The 26,833-nt window shown below is 34.1% G+C and overlaps 1 protein-coding gene across 1 annotated transcript in view; it reads left to right on the top strand.

The window, feature by feature from the left end:
* Nucleotides 1-705: 705 nt before the first annotated feature.
* LOC126967075 (T-box transcription factor TBX1-like) overlaps nucleotides 706-26,833 on the top strand; it is a 69,118-nt gene continuing 42,990 nt past the window's right edge. The window contains exon 1 of the mRNA XM_050811455.1: nucleotides 706-862. Coding sequence (XP_050667412.1) covers nucleotides 811-862 — 52 coding nt within the window. The 5' untranslated portion in view covers nucleotides 706-810. The remainder of the gene's footprint in view (nucleotides 863-26,833) is intronic.

Raw genomic sequence — 26,833 nt, 5'->3', positions numbered from 1 at the left:
AGTCTAGAAAATTAAATTCAGTATACAATGACCTAAATTTTATTCCAAAATAATTATCCAGTATGGGCTACCTCGACATACGAAACTAAAATAAAATAAAAATCAAAGTTTTTATCAAACTTTTCAATTAAAAAATTTTTAAAATGAAAAACTCTACTTCAATTTAAAAACCCTGTTTCATTGTTTAGTAGTATGTAGTTATGAAAAAAAAAATTTAGTCATATTACTTGTAGAACAAAATTTGCGTTTAAAGTTCATATAGAACCTATTTATTTTAGATACGTCTAGACTATGACAGCTATTAAATTAAATATTACTTATATATTAAAATAAATTAACGTCGATGCACACAACACGCACACAAGGCGACATACAAATCGCTTTTTTGATAGAGTTTAAGTCGTAGCTTGTCACGCTCACTAAAGTAACAAGCCTGGCCTGTTTCCATCGGTTGTCTAGCACCAAGAATCTCTATCTAGACGTATAAATTAATACGATCAATAGATACTCTACATCTCTACATCGATAACTCATGTAAATCTGCCCAACTCTACATCACGTCGGTAAGGCAGGTAAGTTTATCCACGTAAACTAAACTCAGCTAATAAATCATTCGGAACCAAAACAAGTTAGCGAAGGCGATACATAAGCAGTACATAAACGGGGCGTTTCTTGATCTGGGCGTGCCCACTTGACGAAAGCTGCGCCCGACGACAGAAGTGTTCGCCTCACGCCACGCAATGCGCGCGCGCAAGATTAACTAACAGAAAATTGATTTATAGTGTCGCGTTGATACCGTTAAGTGATGTGATGGAGAGCCAGGGTTGGAGAGAGGATTGGCAGCAGCCACGGCAGTTAGACGGTCAGTCGATTACTATTAATTAGTTGGAAGGTTCCGTCTACGAAATCACCCTGTTAACCCTACAAAACAAGCCTCAAATATTAACTTTTATTTTTTTTTAAATGTTTAAGTTCTGTACCCGAAACGATGGTACGAAACCCGGTTTTTTTTTTGTAAATCAGAAAGTAATTCTTTGTTAAGGTTTTGAACACTAAGTTGCCGAACACAACCTAACAAATCAACTTTTAACGCTTTACATCTCAAACTTAGATTTGTAGCTATCAAGCTTAGCTCGACTTGTTGACAGACAAATTTAAAACAGAATTAAAAAAAAATACTTTTTAGACTTAACTGACGGCCACCCATCAACCTAATCAGATAAATGCTTAACAATTGTTAATAAAAGTAATTTTATTTTTATTTGTAATATTGTAAGTACTATATTATGTATAACTAATTATCAATTCTAAAGATTGTGAACTATTTTTTCTTTTGTTAATGTAACTCTGTTGGTGTAGGCTTAATTAGCAATAGTACAAACCTCAGTGGTTTTTATTGCTTTGAAATCTCCATGTAAAATTTGTTTTTTATTAATAAATAAATAAAATAAAAAAAGTTATTACTTAGCTAGTTAAGGTTCTTTCTATATCTACATGTGGGAATGTGAGAGTGGGAGGCTCCTTTGGACAGGATGCCGGCTAGATTATGGGTACCACAACGGCGCCTATTTCTGCCGTGAAGTAATATTGTGTTAGCATTACTGTGTTTCGGTGTGAAGGGCGCCGTAGCTAGTGAAATTACTGGGCAAATGAGACCTAACATCTTATGTCTCAAGGTGACAAGCGCAATTGTAGTGCCGCTCAGAATTTTTGGAGTTTTTCAAGAATCCTGTGTGGCACTGCTTTGTAACGGGCAGGGCGTATCCATTACCATCAGCTATACGTCCTGCTCATTTCGTCCCTTATTATCATAAAAAAAAAAAAATATTGAACACGATTGTCGATGACGATAGCTCACAGCTTAAACGTTAAGGGTTGCACCAACTAACTTTAGCAATATCAAACATATTGTTAAAGTACCGGTTAAGCAAAAAATTTCTTGTACCATTTTACAATTTTTAGTTGACGTCATAACTTTAACTGTTAACCGTCCGTCCAATCTTCGCCGGTTAAAACTATTGTTGATGTTGAATAGCAACTTGTCAAAAGTTTCAAATTCGATACTAGCTGACCCGACAGACGTCGTTCTGTATATAAAAAATAAAATATTGTTTTTATGAATTTGTCAATAATATATCATAACATCAAGAATTATTTCGTAAAATATGCACCCTGTTGTTGTAATAAAATTGTTTTACAGCAGAACTGTCAAACCGTGCGTCAATAAATTCTCTCATAGAAAACATGTCCATACAAAACAAATATCGGACGACGGAGGACACACCAAAGGAAAAACAAAATTGTTGTTTTTATTTAATTCCAAACACTTTCATATTTATTTCACCTTTTAAACCTTCCCTGGACTTCCACAAATAATTCAAGACCAAAATTAGCCAAATCGGTCCAGCCGTTCTCGAGTTTTAGCGAGAATAACGAACAGCAATTCATTTTTATGTATATAATAATAATAATAATAATATGGACACACTTTTTACACAAATTATCTTGCCCCAAGTTAAGCATATATAGCCTGTGTTATGGATGTATATAGATTGACTTAATATTTCACTTTTTAATTTTAACTATGCCGAGGAATACGATGGTGCAACACATTCTCACTGTTATCGTTAAATTTGACTTAATCCTTAACTATAACAGATGACGTAAGCCAGCATAAGTATTATATTTGTATAATTTAATAGATTTGACTTACGACCGTTCCCAATATTCAGTCTATCTCTTACTTGAGATAAAAATCGTAACTATCGTTGACTTTTCTGTCCCAATAAACTTATCGACGGTAACTCACCTTATCCGTGCACGCTGTGTGTCAATGTACGATGGGACGATGTATAGCTTACCAGCGATATAAAGTTTCTATGGAAATAGCAATTCACGCGTCCCAATATAAGGCGATAAGAATGACTTATCGGGAATATTGGAACAGGTTCAGATTATTTACAGCTAATTACTGACAGTAGAATGTAGTCTTTATCTCTATCTGTAGATAGTATATTGGGAACGGCCGTTAGTTGGTTAGGGGTTTGAACATGAATTTGTCAAACGAAACCATATTCAACTAACGATATATCACTGAGCTCAAACTTTATAAGAATTTTTAGGTTTTGATTTTGTTTAGTGATTTCCCTCAATTCTGGTGCTCTATATATAAATTTAATATATTTCTTATTTAAACCCGTGCCCCACTGGTTACGCCCCAGCGCTTTGACAACTTAGCCAGCCGTCCATAAAAATTGATATGTTCGCTCAACTCTGCAGCGAAAGTATATATTAATTATTTTGCAGCTGATTTTCTACTCAAACCCTAAATACATATTACGATATTGACTTGAGATATTGCTCTTGCGACTCTAAATAATTTCATAATCAGATATGAGGAGATCCGCGGTTGGTAAACCAAAGTCGCCGATATTGCGAAACGATTGCGAAACTGAAGTAACAGTGGGCAGGACACATAGTGCGACGGACAGAAAAATCCTAGAATGGCGACCACGTACCGAAAACCGCAGTGTTGGTAACCTCCACAATAAGGACCGACGATCTGGTCAAGATCGCCGGAAACCGTTGGATGACTGATGATGATGATGTTGAAGCGAATAAATATACCTGTGTGATAATCCTACAATCCATCAATCGAACTTCAATAATTCTTTAATATGTCCATGATACACAAATTTATGAACAATAGTGCAGGTAGCAACAGTACCGATAAACCTCTTAGCTTGATGACAATCTTAATTTAAAAAGTATCATTAAATCAAATCAAAAGACTAAAGTCCCCAAACTGCGCCAGATTATTTACGCAAAACCAATCTCCATACAAACACAATCGACTAAGTAATATATATATAACTATATATAATAATAATATATATAAATAATATATATAACTATATATATAACTAAGTAATATACACAACTGGGAAGAGACTGACCCCCATGTCACGGGCTGTCCTAGTTTGGGGGTCGAGGGTAATTTTAAGCAAAACTGTATTTTTTTCTTTGCAACAAATAAAGATTTATTATTATTATTATTATTATTATTATTATTATTATAATAAAATCACATCTAAAAAAGGCATAAAAGTGATGTCGGAAAATATATAAAATAAATAACAATTTGTTTATTGTAAAATACTTCCCAGTGGGAGGTTTCTTTGCACAGGATGCCGGCTAGATTATGGGTACCACAACGGCGCCTATTTCTGCCCTGAAGCAATAAAGAGTAAGCATTACTGTATTTCGGTCTGAAGAGCGCCGTCGCTAGTGAAATTACTGGGCAAATGAGACGTAACATCTTATGTGTCAAGGTGCCGAGCGCAATTGTAGGGCCACTCAGAATTTCTGGGTTGTTCAAGAATCCTTATATGCACTGCATTGTAGTGGGCCTAGCGTTTTAATTACCATCATCTGAACGTCCTGCTCGTCTCGTCCCTTATTTTCATAAAAAAAGTGCATCAATCAATATGATAAAGTTAACCTCTCATAAATTAACACACCTAGATTTTTAATGTGTGAGATGTTATCGTTCAAGTGGTGCACAAGGTTAACTGGTATGAGCATTTCTTGTTATCATCGTATAGAAATAAAAAACAGCCAATGCAAATATTTTTATTAAAAAAGAGGATATAAAATCTCTTATTGAAAGTCAAAAATTACCACCCATTCCAAAAGAATGCCTCAGACTTGAGAAGAACGGGCGCAACAAACTCACCGGGCTTTTTTTACATAAAAAAGGTGACACACACATAGATAGTAATATCGTACAATAAAACTTATTAGTTAATAGAATGAGGACGGTCGTTCCATTCCCAATCTGTGTTATCATTTGAGAGTTATTTATGTTATAGTAACCTTTACCACCAACAAACGTTTTTTAACATTTTTTTTTGAAAATCGTAAATTTGTTTTGAACATTTTCTTGTTCGGGACCTTGTTGTAAAAGCATATACATCGCCCCACAAAAGACTTACTAACTTGACTTAGCCCAGTAGTAGGCAATATAAGTTTATGTCTGTTCCTGGTATTAACATTATAGTTAGACATAATGGATATGATATTTCAAATATTTATCAATAAAGGTATGTAACCATATTGTGGTTTAATTAATTGATCGTAAAATATCAATAATTTCTTTTGATCTAAGTTTGACGACCTAGTTTTAATTTTATATTTACAAAGTCTCTGTTACTCATGACTCATACTTTAATGGAAGAGGCGTTTCTTTGTGAGTCAGACGTGTGTATATATATACACCCACTGCTGTATGCTTATAGCCTGAACACATAATCGGATTTGGTACGGCTGAACCATCGCACGCGTTCGGAAAACGGATGGTCCGTTTTTTTGATTTGATAGTATGTCACACTGTCAATCGCACAAGATTATTATTATAACCGTCCGTGATTACACTAATAGGATTATTTGTACTTTGAATTATGTATTAAGGCGACACTAAATGCCAGCGACCTTGAGTGATATGAGTTCACCGCTCGCGCTGCCGGCCCGCCATCTATGTAACAAAGGCAATATTTTCAAAATTCTTGCGTGGAAAACAGTTTATATGCTTACAAACCCCGTTATTCACCACTAATCTGAATAAATGAACCCACACAAAAAAGTACAAGCTATAAGAATAACTTTTATGAGAGAAGTACCAAAAAAATGCATCACGCCATGCCAAAAAACTTGTTTAACTTCAAAGAAAAGTGGAAGTTCAAAAAGGCTCGGCAATGTTAACTATAACCAACAGCAAGCATTAGCAACCTACAAATAAGACTTAAAGATATGTGTAACAGGATTAAGTAGTGTTCATAGCTCGAAATGCTATTCTTTCGCCGCAAAACTTGTCTAAAAACACCATATTTGCGTGCTTTCTGCTTTCTCTTCGCCTTAATTATGTACGCCAGTAGCTTTTAAATAAAAAAATGTTCGGTTTCAAGTGTAGTAAAGATAAGACAATTAAAATGTGCAGTCATTTCTGTTTGTACATAGAAAATACTAAAACTTTTCTAAAATCTTTCCTAAAATTTTGGATAGGTACTTATTAATTAAAGTTTACCTACATATTTTCGTGGGATAATTTTTTGATATGGTTTTATTTAAATAGAAATGGTAGATAGGTATAAAGACATGATGTTTTTTTGATAATTTTATACAAAGATGATACATAAACAGATATATGAACAGATACATAGAATACAATGTTTGGAAGAGCATAAAGAATTATAAACATGAATACAATTTAAACAGGAAAAATTTCGTTTAATTCAAGTAACAAGTCTGAGTCAATTATTTTACATTTAAAAGTTTATCTCTGAGAAAAATCAACCGTTATCCATAATTTCAACTACTCTTTCACCATCTTCATTACTCGTATCATCATCGCCAATCTCTAAAACTGATACAATTGGTTTATAGTATTTGTAGTTTATAGTGAAGTAAGAAACAAAATGTTTAACATTTTATATACAACATTACATACAAAAAAAAAAATAATTTAAACAAAATAATAAGTAACAAAGAAATACAATATCTAATAACGAAAAATAACTATCGCCTAAAGGAGAGTCTTCGCCAATGACGAAGCTTAGAAACCAAATAATTAAACTAAAAAAATAAAAATATTTCACCGCTGAGATTCGATCTCACACACAATAATTCAACCACTGATCCAATGACCGTATGATCATTATTGAAATAGCAGAACTATAATTAGTTAGAAGTTTAAATCTTTCATCCATTATTTCGACTGTCTTACGATTTTTCGATGACTCCACGTCTCCTGACGCGAGTTCAACATTTTATAGCCATCCCAAGAAAAGTACTCAACGCTGCTAAAGAAGCTTTCATCCGAAAGGTGCTGTGTATAGTGGAATTGGAAGGGCATTTTGTAATAAAGTTCATTATGAGCTTTTCTATATGAACTATTCTCCCGCCGAAAGAAAGCAGCCGGAATTGATCAATAGAAAGAACACGTATATCTTCAACCACTCAGCCAATTAAGAGAGTTTGGCTATGAGGTGGTGAAAGCATCCACCACATAGACCTTCACATTTCCACCTGTTTCGGTCTTTTCAGAATTGTGTACGCAGTGTCAGGTTAATGTCAATATAGGACGTCGAAAACTACATGCCTCGTGTCTTCTACCAGTAGGCCCAAAATTTCTACAGCAACGGCATCATGTCACTGGCTTTCATTTAAGGCAAGGAATATTGCTCTTTCAAAAATCCAATGATACAGTTTTAGTTTCTGCCAAAATTGAGCGCGACACTTATTTGAGTGCCTTTCGCTATTTCTCATAGTTATAGGATTTGACCATTCACGCCCACTTGAAAACTTCGACTTAAGTGTAAGTTAACTTTAAAAAGTCTTTAGTTTTTATACAAAATGTGAAGCTTTTCCCAACCTATTCGAGTACGACTAAAGAAAGCTATTACTTGAAACTTTATCTTTTTTAATGAAAATAATGGACGAGACGAGCAGGACGTTCAGCTGATGATAATTGATTCGCCATGCCCATTACAATGCAGTGCCTGTCTGGATTCTTGAAAAACCCAAAAATTCTGAGCAGCACTACAGTTGCGTTCGTCACCTTGAATCATGAGATATTAAGTCTCATTTGCCCAATAATTTCACTAGCTACGGCGCCCTTCAGACCGAAACACAGTAATGTTTACACACACATAAGGTAACTTTAAAAAGTTTTTATACAAAATGGGAAGCTTTTCCCAACTTATTCGAGTTCGAAGAAAGAAAGCTTTTGATCGAAACTTTATCTCTGTTGTATGACGAGTAAAAGGGAAGTTAAATATTTCGTGTGCCAACTGCTCGTTGTATGTGGACATGGCCTAAAAAGGCATTTATTTGCTCAAAATTGATTGCTTAAATTTTAATGTTATTTCTAATATACTAGACACTACTACCGCGTCGGAAACAAATGGCGCTCTGAGAGAGAAGTAGCGGCACACATACCATTGTTATATCGAATTATACTACTTATAATGAAAAGCTCTCCATGATTATAAGTGGCGAAGAATCCTCAGTGGTCTCTTAATGATAAAACATACATAAATCGATTCAAATGTCGAAGATAGAATGTGTTTCGAGTTGACGCTGAACAAATTATTGCCATATTTCACGCAGGCATGCCGCGTTACAGATACTGTTCATTTATCTATCAGTCATCGCGGTCGCGCGGGCGGCAGCGAGCGACGATTGACGCTTGGCGATGTCGAACTGTTAAATGTGCACCGACCTTTGTTTTGTAGTGTTATTGCTGTTGGCAATACCATTTGTAAATACGTTAATAGGCTATGAATACTGCGGCAGTTACAATGTTGATACACATACAGCTGAAATAAAGCGAATGAATAACAAAATATTGCTTTATATCTTTCTAATATATAAAATTCTCGTGTCATGGTGTTAAACATTGAACTCCTCCGAAACGGCTTGATTAAACGGCTTAATTTTGAATGCATATTGGGTAGATCTGAGAATCGGACAACATCGATTTTTCATCCCCCTAAATGTTAAGGGTGGTTCACAAGATTTTTTTTAAATTTTTTCACATTTTTTTTAAATTTGTTTGATTATGAGTCAGCATTAAAAAATACACACAAGTTCAAATTTTTACCCATCTACGATCAACAGTTACTTTTGTATCGCGATTTTAATATCGGCAATACAACGTTTGCTGGGTCAGCTGAACTTTTATTACATCGTCTCAAACTTTTTCGTCTGTGTGTTGCATGTCGCGTGACGGTCGGGCGGCGCCTATAGTTCGCATTTTGGATGCAATTGCGTTCGGATGGAAGAGTAGGTTCGAACCCCACACACTTGATAAAGGCTTTTTTATTTTATGAAAGTGTAAAGCATAATATATAAATATGTTTTTTTTTTCTATGCTGATATACCTTTGTTATATTGTGAAAAAATGTCTCACTTGCATTGTGGTTTCATAAAACCACACAATTGTTTTTTTTTTTTCTTTATTACATCATACACATTTATTACCTAGGTCCTAAAGAATCATTAAGAGTAAAATTTAAAGAAATAAACATTTTGACTGTTGCTTCTTAATATATTCTTGATAATGTTTTACATGTTCATAAGCACATTGAGGATTTGCTTGAAACTGTAACAATCATAATGTTAACACGAGGAACAAACATAAACTGGTCTATGAAATAATAGCTATGGTATGATTGATGTTAATCTAAGTTTGCTTGGGATGTATATCTTTTTTTAGTATAGTACAGTATATTATAATTGTTACTGAAATTTAAACGTGAACTGACTATGTATTCCACTATAAGTTTGCATGCCTTATGGGTTAGGATAAGAGCACCTGTTAATTATAAGCCAACAACATCTTTTTATTACCTTATCTTGCAAATAAAGATGATTTGATTTGATTTGATGGGTACTACTCGGCTAAGTCGAGTTAGTAAGTCTTTTGTGGGGCGATGTATATGCTTTTACAACAAGATCCCAGAAAATGTTCAAAACAAAAGTATTACGATATTCAAAAGAATCGTTAAAAGACGTTTGTGTGGTAAAGGTTACTATAACATAAATGACTTTCTTAATGATTCCACATATTGGGAATGGAGCGACCGCCCTCAGGCTATTAAATAATAAGTTTAATTATACAATATTACTTTGTAAACATATTTTTTTATGAAAAAAAAGCCCGCTGAGTTTGTTGCGCTCATTCTTCTCAGGTCTGAGGCATTCTTTTTGGAATGGGTGGTAGTTTTTGACTTTCAATAAGTGATGTCACATCCTATTTTGAATAAAAATATTTGAATTTGAATATGAAGTCACTTTGAATATGATGCCTGACTGTAAAATTACTTTAAAGAGCAACTTTACCCCGTTACTGTCAAGAAATTTTGAGAAGATTCTCCTTTGTACAGCATGCCGGCTATATTATGGGTACCACAACGGCGCCTATTTCTGCCGTGAAGCAGTAATGTGTAAACATTAATGTGTCTCGGTAAATGAGACTTGACATCTTACTTCTAAAGGTGACGATGCAATTGTAGTGCCATTTAGAATCAGGTCGTATCAATTACCATCAGCTGAATGTCCTGCTCGTCTGGTCCCTTATTTTCATAAAAAAACGTATAAATTCCGCTTCACGATAGAAAAAAGAAGGCTCTAATTTGTAAATACTTATAGTCTTCTAGCTTAAAGCATTTCTAATTCTCACTCTGTCGTCTTCTATTGACCTAAGTCAGAATGAGAAAAAACACTCCTAACCGGCTGTTTAAAGTTAGCGGACCATTATGAATAAGGGGGTAAAATTGCATCAGCACTATACGAATAAAAGTCCTATTGATTCACCAGGTTTTATCTCAGTATCTGCGTATTGAATAAATATTATTTGAATTTGATGATTTCATAAACTTATGAATACTATCGTGCTAATCCAGTTTATCAACATAATTTTTCTTAATTATTTTTATCGGAATTTGTAAATCGTCGTCAACATTTGAACTTTATCTAGCTATGCGAATTTAAACTGTAACTTTTAACTGTAAATTGTAACTTTTATTACATACGATGTAATAAAAGTTTCACTTTAATTAACTATATAAAACAATATTTTGTTCTTAATTCGCTTTATTTCAACTGTATGTGTATCAACATTGTAAAAAGCGAACACCCTCAGGCTATTTAATTATAGATGTTTATTGTATGATATCACATTGTAATCCATATTTTATATTTAAAAAAAAGCCCGCTGGGTTTTTTAGTTTTTCTCAGATCTGAGGCAGTCTCTTTTGAATGGGTGGTAGTTTTTGACGTTCAATAAGTGATTTTAAATCCTATTTTGAATAAAAATATTTGAATTTGAATATGAAGTCACTTTGAATATGATGCCTGACTGTAAAATTAACTTTAAAGAGCAACTTTACCCCGTTACTGTCAAGAAATTTATAGTTTTTTTTTATGGATGATTATAATGCAGTGTCGCTCAGGATTCTTGAAAAACCACAAAAATTCTGAGCAACACTACAATTATTGCGCTCGTCACCTTGAGACATAAGATGTTGTCTCATTTGCCCAGTAATTTCACTAGCTAGGGCGCCCTCCAGACGGAAACAATAATGTTTACACATTACTGCTTCACGGCAAAATAGGTACCGATGTGGAACCCATTTAGCCGGCATCCTGTGCAAAGGAGCCTCCATACTTGTACTTACATACTTACATACAGCCTTACTGGTACTGTAACGGTGGTGGCGATCAAATCCCATGGAACCTCATTTACCCGTATGAAGAAGCGTTTTTAATATCTGTACGAGTAATTAGTAAGGAATACGAGATCTGTAGAGTCGCTCTCTTAATTACAACAAAAAATGTCGTCGGCCCACCCTGCCCGCTCATTAATTAACATTGACATGTGTAAGCAAAACAGACGGACACACATATAAAAAAGACATGCTTCATTCTGTGAAAGGCGGCCTGTCTAACTGACTTGCCACAGATGAGGTATTTTTTGGAAGAGGAAATCTGGTGGATTTAGTTTGAACGAAAAGTCGAAATCATAGACTTAAGATCTATACAGCGTACTAAGACTCTGCTTAGACTTTACTTACGTAAAACAACCTATACATAGAATTTAAGATCTCAAAAACGACGTCATTTTATTGATACTGTTATTTCGTACAAAATAATTAATAATATTATGGATTGTCCCTGGTTGTTGCAATGTATAAACATAAAAATTCCTCACCCTCAAAAACGCACATGTCATTGAAACGAATTATTTCATGTAAATTCTTGTTCTAGTTGTTATGTAGAAGTAGTTTTGCTCGTCGTAAATTGAAGATTTATTATTGAAGAGTAAATTCTACAGTAATAATTTATACCACTTTCATAGTGTAGATAGCTTCCTGTTCCAGTTTTTCAAAATTTAAAAAACAAATAAAAATAATATCATTTAAATTCTCATAGGATTTGTGTGATCTCTTAAAGTATTTCTATATGCTTGTATAATTATAATAGACTGTTGGATATTAAACTTGTTAATTAAGAAAACTATAGGTCTGGTATCTGTTATTTAATTTATTAATTCATTTGTAAGACTGTTTCAAACTCGAATAAATAAATAAAATAAAAATAAAGTAAAACATAGCTAACTGTAAGCTTAGAATAATCTTTTATTTTATTTTTATATAGTATTTTCTTTTAATAACGCGAGTGTTACACATTTAAATAAAACACTTTTAACGGATTAAAACGCGTATAATTGTCATCTGTTATAAATACCACCTCCGAGGCAATACAAATTTCATAATGACAATTATGACAAATATTATCTTTGACTAATTTCATCTGCAGTCCCCCTGAAAACGAGATCTGGAAAGGTCTTGAAACGTCGGGTTAGATATTAATTAATAATAGACTATTAATTAATAATATTGACACACTTTTACGCAAATTATCTTGCCCCAAACTATTTTTTTTATGAAAAAAAGGGACGAGACGAGCAGGAGGTTCAGCTGATGGTAATTGATAATCCAATCACAATGCAGTGCCGCTCAGGATTCTTGAAAAACCCCAAAAATTCTGAGCGGTACTACAACTACAGTCTTCACCTTGAGACACAAGATGTTAAGTCTCATTTGCCCAGTAATTTCACTAGCTACGGCGCCCTTCAGACCGAGACCGAATCACAGTAATGCTTACATAATAATAATAATGCTTAGTAATAATAGTAATGCTTACATTACTCCTTCACGGCAGAAATAGGCCCAATTGTGGTATCCATAATCTGGCCGGCATCCTGTTCAAATGAGCCTCCCACTGGGCTAAACTAGGCATAAGCGAGTGCTTTGGGTTGCAAGGTTGAAACGATTTATTTAATACAATATACTTACTTCAACTTACATAAATACTAACAAAGATCCATATTCATCACATAAATGATTGCACCTACCGGTATTCCAACCCGGGACAGAGTAGCTCAGTAGGTCACTAACCAGTAACCAGTAACCACTGGGCTGTTTGGGTCGCTAATAGAATGTCTTCAAATTTAAATTTAAATATTTTATTTTATTTTTAATTTATTTTAACGTCAAAAACTATTATCACCCATTCAAGATAGACTGCCTCAGACCTGAGAAGAACCTGTAATAAAAGTACCTAGGTAGGTACTAGTTTATAGAATGAAAATGAAATTTATTTATTGCGTCGAATACAATAGTATACATTTTAGATTTTAAATTTATTGTAGTGTCTTCTATTCGGGTAATTTAAATTAACATGCAAAAAAGTTTCTTAAAATAAAGAAAATCCCTAACACTATATTTTTTTGTCCAATAACCATTTAAACAGGAGTTCAAAAATCATTTCGAACTTGTGCTGCTACTCGGTTAAATTCAAGCTCTTGGCTTCGCCTCGTGCCTATCTACCAAATACACCCACGTTTGAATTTGTAACACTCCCCTTAGTGAACATTGTACTATTCTAAAATATATCCGGTAGTTGAACAAATGCCACGTCATTCAGAACATCGCTAGGGTCACACACTGTGATGAAACCTTTTTTTTACGCTTCCCCAAGCGATGAGTGAATTTACTGGTAAATATAACAATTTATCACTGCACAGTGACAGATAATAAGTTTATGTAGATATGTAATGTTAATAATGATGGTAAACTTGTAACATTTAGTTTTTCTTTTCTTTTTTGTTTTTCGGAGATATTATATATATACCTAGATAGACCTAGATAATAAATGCTAATTAATTAAACACCTTAACCCACAAATTAACCTATAATGCAACCCAAATTTACCTATTTTTAAATTACAGTACAGATACCTAGTATCAAATTGTTTTATCTTAATATATATATTTCTTGTGTGCGTGTGTATGTCACTGAACTCCTCTTAGACGGCTGGACCGATTTTGATGAAACTTTCTGTGTGTCTTCAGGTGGATTCGAGGATGGTTTAGATTCACAATTGAACTACCTCCTAAACGGCTGGACCGATTTTGATGATTTTTTTGTTTGTTTCAGTAAATTTGAGATTGGTTTAGATTCTCAATTCCGTCTATATTATATAATTTTCCTGCTCATGCGTATTGTAGTGAACTCCTCCTAACGGCTGGACCGATTTTTCAAGTGTGTACAGGACAACGTCTGTCGGGTCCACTAGTCTATCTATATGTATATAAGAGATTTCCACGTATACACACTCATCACGATATCTCTGGAACCATAAGACGTAGAGACTTAAAATTTGGTAGAAATATTCCTTTTGCCGAGTAGAGATCAGCTAAGAACGGATTTAAAGAAATTTCATCCGCAAGATTTTTTTTTACAACACATCTGTCGGGTCCGCTAGTGTTATTAATAAACTGTAATCCACGCACACACAAACACGCACAAATATTGTATTTTTACTTGAATATTTTCGAAGATAACAATATTTATTTATCTCGATTTTTTCTCGTGTGATTTACATGAAATTGCCAGTAACCATACGGGCTAAATTACAAACATAGAAATTCGACGCGTTTAAACACTCTAAAGAAGGATTTTAAAGGACAATGCCAAAAAATTGATAGAGCTTTGCCCCACCCATTAAAATTCGTTTACAATCATACCACATGAAGAGTTTAATAGCTGTTTTATAACTGATTGCCATTTAAACATACGCCGTTATAACGTGCGGTTTCTAAATCTAAGTTGAAGATTTAAAATGATTGTTAGGACTACGGTTACCATCTGTCTTGATTATTTCGGACTATTAGACTCTAGTCGGGATCTCTAATTTGTCTGGAATATATTATTAAAACTATTTATAATATTAAATATTTCTTCAAACTTTACGAGAAACGAAATCTAAACGAGATCAACTAAAAAGTCCGGACTTGTAACGAAATGCAAGGCCACAAAAATACAAATCACAGCGGAACAATGACGATAAATGACATTGACATATTTTATGACGTTTCCTTTACAATTATTGCGCGAAGCGAAGTTATATTTGCCATACATATAAATAATGTATATAATATTATGAAAATAATATTGTGTGTTTAACTATAATTAACATCATAAAACAATAAATTTATACAAATAGCATTATTTTTATTACATATTCAACAGGATTTTTGTTTTTTTTTACTGTCAAGTAATTTAAGTCGCTGCCTGAGAAATAGGAAGTTGACGAAAAAGGTTGAGTTTTTAATTTTTTTTATCCGCAAGTTTTGTGTTATTTTTTCAATTTTAAATGGTCATATTATAATTTTCATTACATAATTTTTGAATATTTACATTTTGTGTAAATGATTTAAATTGGTGGGGTAGAATCTGGCATTGTCCTTTATTGTAGGCTATTGTGGTAGTAGTTTATTGTAATCGGATAATTTAATTTTTTCTTACTACCAACTAATTTAAGTCGTTTTATTGATCTTTTATGCGTAGAAAGTATTGCATATGACCGCTTGAGAAATAGGAAATCGCTTTAAGGTTTTTTTTTAAAGTTTATTAAATGAATCTAAATTGGTGGAGCAGAATCTGGCATGGTCCTTCGTGATACTCCCACTAAATCAAGAATTTTAAATAAAAATGTATTTTAAAAGGATATTTTATCGAGTGAGGAAGAACATCTATAAGGGAGAAACAGCAAGATAGGAAAAACAGCGAATCTACTGTGACTGTAACCGATTTTTTATTGACAAGTCGTAAACAGTCAGCCACGCTTGGCACGAATTTCTTAGTATTTTTAATATTAAACATGTAGCTAACGCACACATTGATAAATCAAACTTGGCATTATCTGGCTTCGAATCCCGCATCGTTCATAAAATTTTGTTTTTCAAATTTTATTTGTGTATTAATCCTAGAAGGTTAACACTTTCAAAAAACATAACATATTGTATAGATTTACAAGAGCGACATCTCAAGTAAATTTCCTGATATGCAAATATTGGGGTTGAGCAGGTTATCAACTGTAAAGTAGATCCTGTAGATGAAGCCACAACCTGAGAGTTGAACAAAGCAAACAGAATTTTATAACGAGGCGGTCCTCGAACGGTTAGCTCAGTTGGTTAGAGCACCGGCACGGAACGCCGGAGGTCGTGGGTTCGAATCCCGCATCGTTCATAAAATTTTGTTTTTCAAATTTTATTTCTGTATTATCTGGCTGTCAAGTCGTCTTTATGCTAGTATACCGTTGCTTCTCAACACGGAGCCCCCAGTTCGATCCTCGTCTACCCGTACCAATGTATGTTTATTATATACGCTTTATAAGCTCGGCAACTCTCTTGTGCATCTACATTCAAAGTCAAAGTCAAAATCAAAAATATTTTATAGACATAAAATCAAAAGATTGCTCGTCAACGTCAATCACCAACAATACAATTCAAATACATGCTAATTACACAAAAGTGTAAACATATATATTTTAAAAATAATGCAATCGAGTACAACAACACGAGGCTGAACCATAAAATTAAAAAAAAAAAATAACAACTATGATACTTTTCAATTTCACATTGTAATATCGATTACGTAATAAGCCGTCGACATAAGACTGCGTTTAATAAAAGATTTAAATTTATTTATTGATAATTCGGATACACTTTTTGGTAATTTATTGTAAAACTTAATGCAGAGCCTAGTAGGGGGCACTATAAGCTTGTAGTTATTTCTAGTGTTCAAATAATGGTTGTCGCTTATTTTACTGTAGAAATTATAATGTTTATGTACGTGCAGGAGATTGCTATAAATATATTGGCCGTACATGCTCATAATATCCCACTCCACTTTTTCTAAAAAAATGTAGCGACGCTCTGGCCAATTAATCAGTGTTTAAGTTTCTATTATATTCAACATTTGTTATTGTTCAGAAAACCATATTCTTCCAACTAATACTTATTATATAACTTATTTTTAAGATACTTAAGTAGTTTATAGTCACCTTAAATGCAAATTAACCTCTGTTATTTTTATGGAATGATGTGTTCTCCTATAATTGGTAGTACATATAAATATTTAGTTATAAGGCATGTGTTAGATGTAAGTTAATATGTACAACTGTTGGAGATCCATACAAATAAATAAATAAATAAATATGAATTCCTCCGGTTTTACTAGAGAGTATAGTCCTCACCTTCTTTAAAAAAAAACTAAAGTGACAGTCTATTTGTTATGGCACTTGTAAACGTTACTATAAACAACATGTCCAGTTCTCAACGGTTCCCAAGTTGCAAGACTTGAGTGGATAATAAATCAGTGGAATACAGTTACATGGGATTTTTATGGCTTTTGAAGGCACTGTTATGGTTTTAAGGGTTCTTCATGGTGGTTCATGGTCTGTCTGGTTATTAATGTGTGTAACGTCTTTCTTTACCAATGAATATTTCTTACAAATTTTCACTTTTGACTTCTGGGCTCACGATACACGGTCGTTGTTACACATCATAAATGTGCAAGATTTTTTTAATTATTTAAAATATTATTGTTAAGATAATATTATAATGACGACTGTCTGTCCCATTTTTTTTTAATGAAAATAAGGGACGAGACGAGCAGAATGTTCAGCTGATGGTAATTGATAATCCAATCACAATGCAGTGCCGCTCAGGATTCTTGAAGAACCCCAAAAATTCTGAGCGGCACTACAATTGCGCTCTTCACCTTGAGTCAAGATATTAAAAGTCTCATTTCACAGTACTTTCACTAGATAAGGCCCTTCAGATCGAAACACAATAATGCTTACACATTACTGCTTCCCGGTAGAAATAGGCGCCGTTCTGGTACCCATAATCCGGGCGGCAGCCTGTGCAAAGGAGCCTCCCACTGGTCCCAATGGTTAGTGACCATGTGTCAAGACGCAAACGTTTGAATGATGATGAATATAAATATTTTGTTACGATGCTTACAGTTTAAGTGCGTATTAAATATGTCGTTGGCATGGATGTGACCAATAATTAAATATTTATTTTCTTGTTAGTAAATTCAAATCGTTAAATAATGATGTACATAATTAACAAAATAACTATGATCGTAGCAGTGACAGTAACTTTTGAGTATTTCAGCGATAACGCGTCACAAAACGACCTAAAGAGTGGCGCACGTAGCTCTTGAGATGAATTAATGTCTGTAAGTTCGAAAAGGGCAATCCGCACTGTTTCCCAGTCGGAATGTATAAATTAAACATTCACACTAGTCAGAAAAAGAAAGTTTTGAAGGCTGATAAAAAAAATTGTGTTAATTACAATTATATTATGGACACAGCCCTGACACATTACAATGCAGAACCCTAATTTCTATAAATACGCAAACGTTTTGCAGCTGTAGAGACTTGACGAATGGAAAAAACTAACAAATTGTAGATCATCTGTTGTCTTTCTAGTGCGTTATCTGAACTGATAATTTTTACAAACTTTCGAAGTCGTTAATCAAGCTGTACAGCTAGGGTTGTGAAATTCAAATTCAAATTCAAATATTTTTATTCAAAATAGGATTTATAATCACTTATTGAACGTCAAAATCTACCACCCATTCAAAAGAGACTGCCTCAGACCGGAGAAGAATGGGCGCAAGAAACTCAGCGGGCTTTTTTTTTTATATAAAATATATATATTTTGAATAAAATATATATTTTTATATAAACTATGTCAACATAGAGATGTCGAGAATGACGTGTCATTTTTGTGAGGGTTAGAACTTAGGAGAGTACAGATTGGTAATAATAATCTCATATATTTAAATTATTAAAAGTGTTCTATTTATGTGCAAGACATGACATATTGTCATTACATTTAGACAAATTATAGTCAGCAACAGTGTCTAACTATTTAAGCGACGTCTAAAGATTGACGCTAAACAACAGAAAGACATGGGTTTGTAATAGAACTGTTTTTAACTAGTTTGACTTTTATGTAATAACATCGACACAATCTGTTAACTTTATTTATGAAGATAAGGGAAAATACGAGTCCGACGTTCAGCTGATGGTAATTGATACGCCCTGCCTATTACAATGCAGTTCCACTCAGGATCTTGAAAGACCCGAAAATTCTGAGCGACACGACAACTGCACTCGTCACCTTGAGACATAAGATTTTAAATCTCATTTGCTCAGTAATTTCACTAGCTTCGGCGCCCTTCAGACCGAAACACAGTAATGCTTACACATAACTACTTCACGGCAGAAATAGGCACCGTTGTGTTACCCATAATATAGCCCGCATCCCGTGCAAAGGAGCCTCCCACTGGTACATACTCGGAACAAAGGCGACACTTATTCATCATGTTCTACTGCTTTTTAATTTGTCCGGGTTTGTCACTTTCGGCTGTATGCGCTTGGTATATCTAATTAAGACTTCATCATACATTCAGAAACACACGATTTTTGGATTTAAATAACTAACAAGTATATTTTTGTGTTTGTTATATATTACGAATGATTGTTATGTGCCAACGTTTAAGTAAATATTAAAAAGTACACCTACATTATAAAATTGAGTACAAAAACTCTACTTTAGAGTGCGGGTGGCAACCCTATCTACAGCCCTTTTTAATACTAGGGTGTAGGGCTTATCTTAGTTACACCTGGGGTTAATGTATGTTTCTACAACTTAAGTCTATGTTAAGCATTGGTGGGTACAACGTTAAAATTGATCAAATTTCCTTTTTTCATGAAAAGATTTTGCGTCTCTTTATCTGATTAAAAATGCTTAATCAAGCTAAAACTTCAGCACACACAGATGACAGATTGGTGTTAAGTTATAATAAAGGTGAACTTAATAATGAACTATTGTCATTTTCACCCTTGACACTTGAAAAGTTAGGACTCTGTCTTCTGTGGTTAGGAGAATACTTTTCGTCCAGTAGAGGTCAGCTAGGAATGTACAAAATTTTACCCACAAGAGGCATTGCGTTTAGTAAAACATAATTTATTATGGATCATTCAGAAGTAGGCACATGTTTTGTTTTATTTCTTTCATAGGTTTAGATTTAAACATGAGAGTTTTTTTTATTGAAATGAAAACTTCTTAAGATGGGTATAAAATGTTAAACTCGCGTCAGGACACGTTACCTGGAAAATTGTGCGACATTCGTTGAAATTATGAATGAAAGTTGATTTTTCTGCAAGAATAAACTTTTTAATGTAAAATAGCTATAATAGTTCAGAAGTGTTAAATTTTTTATATACTTAATATATTACAAATGACAAATTATACTTGCTTGTACTTTGGCTTGTACTTTTATACTGATATATAAAGCAATTCGTGCGGAGCTATTCCAACTCTATTCTAAAATTTTCTACAAAAACGTTAATGTTCAAGGTTTAGTCTTTAACTTCTGCCGGCACTCCCGGAATCCAACCCGTATTTTATGAACACAACAACGTCTGTCGGGTCAGCTAGTAAAATATGTTTGGAGTCACTTTCAAAGTTTCACACCTCCTGTTTACTTTCAATCAATCATGTCTCAGGCGCATAATATCAATACGTTATGAGAAATGCCACTTATGTTAAGTGAATCTGCTATAAATTTAATTTTGAGTGGTCTACAGAGACCACCAACAAGTTCATATTATATCAATTCTCACGGACTCGGGGCCTATTGGTACTTACTATGCATAAAACGGGAATATGAACGCATTTTTTTTAATGGAATAGGAGGACAACGAGCGTACGGGTTACCTGTTCTTGAGTGATCACCGCCGCCCACGATCTCTTGCAACACCAGAGGAATCACAGGAGCGTTACCGGCCTTTAAGGAAGGTGTACGCGCTTTTTTTGAAGGTACCCATGTCGTATCGTCCCGGAAACACCGCACAAGAAAGTTCATTCCACAGCTTTGTAGTACGTGGAAGAAAGCTCCTTGTAAACCGCACTGTGGAGGACCGCCACACATCCAGATGGTGGGGATGATATATTAACTTGTGGCGTGTCGTGCGAAGGTGGAATTCGGCGGCAGGAATCAGGTTAAACAGCTCTTCGGAACACTCCACGTGATAAATGCGGTAGAAGACACACAATGAAGCGACGTCTCTACGCAACGCCAAGTGATCCAGCCGTTCACAGAGCACTGGGTCCCCGACAATTCGAGCTGCTCTGCGTTGCAATTTGCATTAATAATTTGTTTGAGACAATATTTTTCTTTATAATTTTTGAGGTTGGAGACAACTACAGAACTCGAATGTTAAAAAGTATTTATTTCATCGTAGAGAGAGAAAACTATTGATGGAAGTAATCATGTAATAGCATTACATTGCTATATAATAGAGGAGAATTTATAATACAAGAAAAGAGATAGTACCTAATAATTTTCTCCCTTTGCACTTTTTATCTTTTGACGCTACTACTATGGCATTTTGCAGCTTGGAACTTGGGCAGACAGTTTTCAATATCTGACAGATGTTTTTTTGAGTAAACCTACTTGAAATAATATATTGTATTATAATTCAATCCGCTACTAATTGATTTACACAGTAAAATGTCTTATAGCATTACTGGACGATTAGGATTTTTATAAATTATTAATAATTAAGTTAAATAAGCCCCCTCGTTGCGAGATTATAGAGTGAACCTTTTTTCTAGATTTGAAAAATGTAGACCATTGTTTAATTCTCGAGGTTTTTTTTTAATTTTTTTACGAATATAGTCGCGAACAAAACTGTTTGGACAGTTTGTCTGCAGGGTCAAGTCTCTTAAAAAACATTGTTGCTTATACGAACCTTATATAATTTATACGTCTAGATAGATACTCTTGCTTTGTTATACAACCGATAAAAACAGGCCAGGAATATTAGTTTAGTGTGCGTGACAAGCTACGTGTAACACTCGCGATTTGTATGACACTTTGTGTCAGTGTGCGAGAATTGCTCAGAACAGAGTTTAGTTCTAAACTCAATTTTTTCGACGTTTTCACATCTGCTTTTGTCTATCTAGACGTATAAATGATCTAAGATATGAACATTGATCTTATACGAGTGTAAGCAACAAATATTGAAAACAATATAGTAAAAAGTTTAATTTTAAGGTAGTGTTGATAATAAATGGTTCTAGTCTTCAGGCAAGCTTTTTGATTGACGGCAGAACAGTGATAACCATTGCCACATCAAAGATGCGCCAAATATTCCCATAAATACACATTTGCACGAAACACACGCATATTCTAAAAACCGATTAGCAATTTATTCATTCAACACATTACTAACGAAAATAAACACAGCTCGATACTTTTGTACTTCCATTACAGTCATGGCTATCGATGTTTATTATGAAACTATCATATCATACGGATATCGACGTAAATTAAATTTAACATTGTAATAAATTTGTTCTATTTGTAGCGCCGGTCGTACACACTTGTTAACTAAACCTCAAACTAGGCATAGCCTGTACTATGGGTACAAGACAACGATATATTTAATACAATATACTTACTTAAATATACATAAATACATTTAAACTTCCATGACTCGGAAACAAACATCTATATTCATCATATGAATGATTGCACCTACCGGGATTCGAACCCGGGACCTCTAGCTTAGTAGTCAGGGTCACTAAACATTCGGCTATATAGGTCGTCATAATATTAATTTATTTCGCTTTGAAACATAGGTTTATAGCAGCTAGTGGCCGGAGTCACCTTTTAGGCAAATAATGCCTGTACCAGGTGTCTCCGCTCTTCCATTTTTAGCAATCTGTTATTTTTAACAAAAATTTTATTGACATAGTAGTGAAAGTAATGAAATAATATAAAAAAAGTTATGAAATGAATAAAAATTTACAATTTGAATATTTGGAAAGTTATTTTTAAACACCTTAACAATTCAGCGAATTATATTTACAATAATATTTGATCGTCTGGGCACCTTTGTATGTGACCAAACCAACTATTTCGGTTTTTGTCTAGAAGTGTGACACCCGTGCATTTCTTATCATATGGAGTTTATTAAGGCGGTGCTTGTTGGTCGCCAAGTACTCTGGTCACTAAAGTTTGTATGACATGAATTTAAATAATTACTTTCAAAGGGTGCTTAGGTATTTTGTTCATACTAAAATCGAAGTGAATTGAACCATGGTAACTCTTAAATTTTAATGTTATTTTTGCTAAGTATTTAGATTTCAATGTTGCCATTTGTGTGTTTATAGTTTATATACGATGTTCATTAGTTAATTCATTGTACCTTTTCACTTTAAATGGGTAAAATCGTGTCATAACAATTATTCTGTTTAACATAGTAAATAATAATATTAACAATTATCCTTTCTGGATGTCCGTGTATGGATAGGTGTATGTTGCAGAGAATTATGTGTACGTTGATGTTTATTTGTATTAATGTATGTTTAAGCAAGTATATTGTATTAAATATATCGTTGTTTTGGACTCATACTACAGGCTATACTAGTTTGGGGAAAGAAATTTGTGTAAGAGTGTGTCAATATTAACCTATTGCATAGCTTCTATCGCGGGCCTTGAGCGTGGGGACCGAATCCTGAAATTCCGTAACGAAAATAACCTAACACTTACTTACTAGATGTATATAGCTATTTCGGCACGCTTTTTACAGTTGCCGTGGAACAGCGGTTATCACATATGCTCGTTGTGCGGAAGGTCCCAGGTTCGAGCCTTTTTATCACGTTTTTTTTTAATTTTTATTATTATGACAAGAATTTTTATTATTTTCACCTGTCCCGTTGTCTGTCTGTAATCAAATCTTGCAAGTTAAATTTACTCAGTTCCCGTTTGCTTTTTTTTAAATTAATTTTATTATTATTAAAATACTGCATAAATACAATAAATAAATAATTATAATTGCATAAGTTGATAAAAAATGCTATGCAATAGCTTCACCGCGGCAGTCCCCGAGTGCCACACGTCTTTTTATTATTATTATAAATTGGTCAAATATGTATCGTACCGGAATATGCACCTCCCAACAATAGACGTTCAATCTTGTTACAAGAATACGCATCATACGATTTCCCTACATTGCAATTGGTTCGTAACTGCTTCTAAATCGGAACTGAATCATCAATTTGTGTTACAAGAATACGAAATTTTACTTTTTAACATTAATAGGTGGCTTCGATCCTACTCTCGTTTTGTCACTAGAATAAGGCTACAGGGCAGATGAACCCGCCTACGAAGAGATTCTCGCTATTGTACAAGTTTTAACACTATGTGCTTTTAAAACAATTTTTAATTTGCGTGACGGCCATTTTGGAATAGGTACACCATCTTGATGAATGAAACTTACTACAACTAACCTAACCTAACCTAACTTTTAATGTCACAGTGGCAATAGTAACACACACACACACACACACACATAACACAATGGGGCGCTCATATAAAAAACTTATGTACCTAATAGACTATCTCTGCAGTATTTGAAATAAAAAAATTACGCAGCTGACATCTACCTTCATAGTGTCATGTCCTACGGAATTGTGGGATAGGGCCACAGGTATTAACAACATATTTGTGCTGCAGAAAAGGGAAAGCAATCTATGAAATGCGTTCAAGGGATTCCTTGAGAGAAAAGTTTAGTGAAATTAATAATATTATAACAGTACACTGCCAGTACATAAACGAGAACCTCCTGTCCTCACAATGTAGATAATGTCAATACTCGAAACAAACATAAACTCGCAATTCCATCTACAAGGCTCCGTAAAATTGCAAAATATTTTATATCATAAAAAAATTGTTAACATCTAAGGCCCATTATAATGTGAAATGATAGAGAACTAATGATTCTAATTTGAAGATCCACTATTAATAAGTAACATTTGTACTTTATCCTGACTTGCACTAAATAACTTACGTGGGTAACACTGAAAATGTTTAGAACTGGCCAGTTAGAAACATTGCTAATGAAAACTTTTTTTGAATTTCAATTTTAGAACTATTTGGTAACCTAATGTAGTATATTGTTTTCATTTGTCATTTGGTTTTTTGAATTGGCGGCTAATCTAAAACTCTTGTTACACGTGAAAATGTACCTAACGCGAGAAAAATTTCGGTCAATGATTTATTATGACTTTCGTTGTGGGCTTACTGAACAGCAAAGCTATGATAGGCTGCGATTAGATCCGCGTGAGGGACGTTAACAGCGACTACTGAAGATAACATCAGTGCTGTGCGACGCATGATAGAGGAAGTTAAGAGAGTGACCTATCAGCAGATACGGGCAAGCCTAGGCATTGGTATGAGTCAAGTTCGAAAAATATTACACGAACATTTAGGCGTCAGAAAGCTTTGTACCAGATGGATTCCCCATACTTTAACCGACGACTATAAACAACTTCGAATGGACTGGTGTCGCCAAATGTTAGATAAGTTCAACGGCGGTGACTCAAATGCTGAATTTGACATCGTCACAGGTGATGAAAGCTGGATATATTGTTACGCACCCGAAACCAAAAGACAATCAGCTCTGTGGGTGTTTCCTTTCGAGGATTAGCCAACTAAGGTAAAGAAAGGAAGAAGTCAAGGAAAAAAGATGATTGCCTCATTTTTTGGTCGGAAAGGTCAGTTCGCGACAGTTGTTCCAGAAGATGGAAGGACAGTTACTGCAGACTGGTATGTCAATCGCTGTTTGCCTGTTGTCTTGGAAAAAATTCGACAGCAGCGCCCTCGAAGCAGGATCCTCCTTCACCACGACAATGCTTCAGCGCACTCCGCAAAACGGACTGTTGAATATTTGACTATGGCGGGTGTCGAAATAATGAGTCATTCGCCATACAGTTCTGACCTGGCGCCCTGCGAGTTTTAGTTATTCCCAAGAATTATAGATAAAATTCGAGGTATTCGCTTTACGAGCCCTGAAGATGCGGTGAAAGCGTACGAAAATGTCATAGAAGGGACTCCTAAGGAAGAATGGGCCCACTGCTTTTCTCAGTGGTTCCATCGAATGCGACGATTCTCTACACAGAGAAGAACGGAGATTACTTAGAAAAACAATAAAAGTATTGGCAACTTTCTACATTAAGCCGTATCCATTTTCTAAACATTTTCAGTGTTCCCTAGGTATAAAGTTTTACATTGAATAAAGTTTTTTTAGATTTCAATTTGACACTGTCAATATCAGCTAACTATTGCAATTAAATTTTCCGCCAAAAGACAGATGGACGGTCGGATCTTAGTAATACGGTTTCCTTTGGTATTGACGAGTGTGTACAGGCATCATATATCAGTATATCATAACATCTGAGGCAGGAGTCATCTACAGCAAGCAACGATATAACAATGTAAGCAAAATAAACATTAGCTCCTTGCTGTGTTTATTTGTTTTATATTTAATTTTAAACGCATCTGCAGTAAAGTGGCTTTGAAGATCACAAGATCCGTCAGTCCGTTTGTTTCGTATTCTTTACAATGAGTAACAAATTAATATTCGTATTGTTCTAGAGGTAGCGGATTCATAGATGTTTTATTAACGCTAAGTTTGAACTCATACGGACATACAAATAAACTTAGTTTAAAGTTATACCTGAGAATAAACCAAGACTATGTAAAATGTGAACTATATCGCTTTCAAATCTGACAATACAATGATAATTCTGAAGGTTTCCGAATGTCAATGAAACCTTGTACATCCGAATAAACCAATCGTAAATTGTCTATTATTTTGTACACATGTCAGAAGTGAAACCTGCATGGTGTATGAATCTTTAAACTGCATATTATAGTCCTGGTACACGTTGCTAGGATGTTTGCTAAGAGTATTTGTAAGGCTGATATTGTTTAATAATTGCTTATTTAAAATTAAAATTGATTACTTAACAATTAAATAATTAAAATGTATT

Source organism: Leptidea sinapis, chromosome 1 (genome assembly GCF_905404315.1).
Source record: "Leptidea sinapis chromosome 1, ilLepSina1.1, whole genome shotgun sequence".
NCBI classification, from domain to species: domain Eukaryota; kingdom Metazoa; phylum Arthropoda; class Insecta; order Lepidoptera; family Pieridae; genus Leptidea; species Leptidea sinapis.
This window is presented reverse-complemented; position numbering and strand designations above follow the sequence as displayed.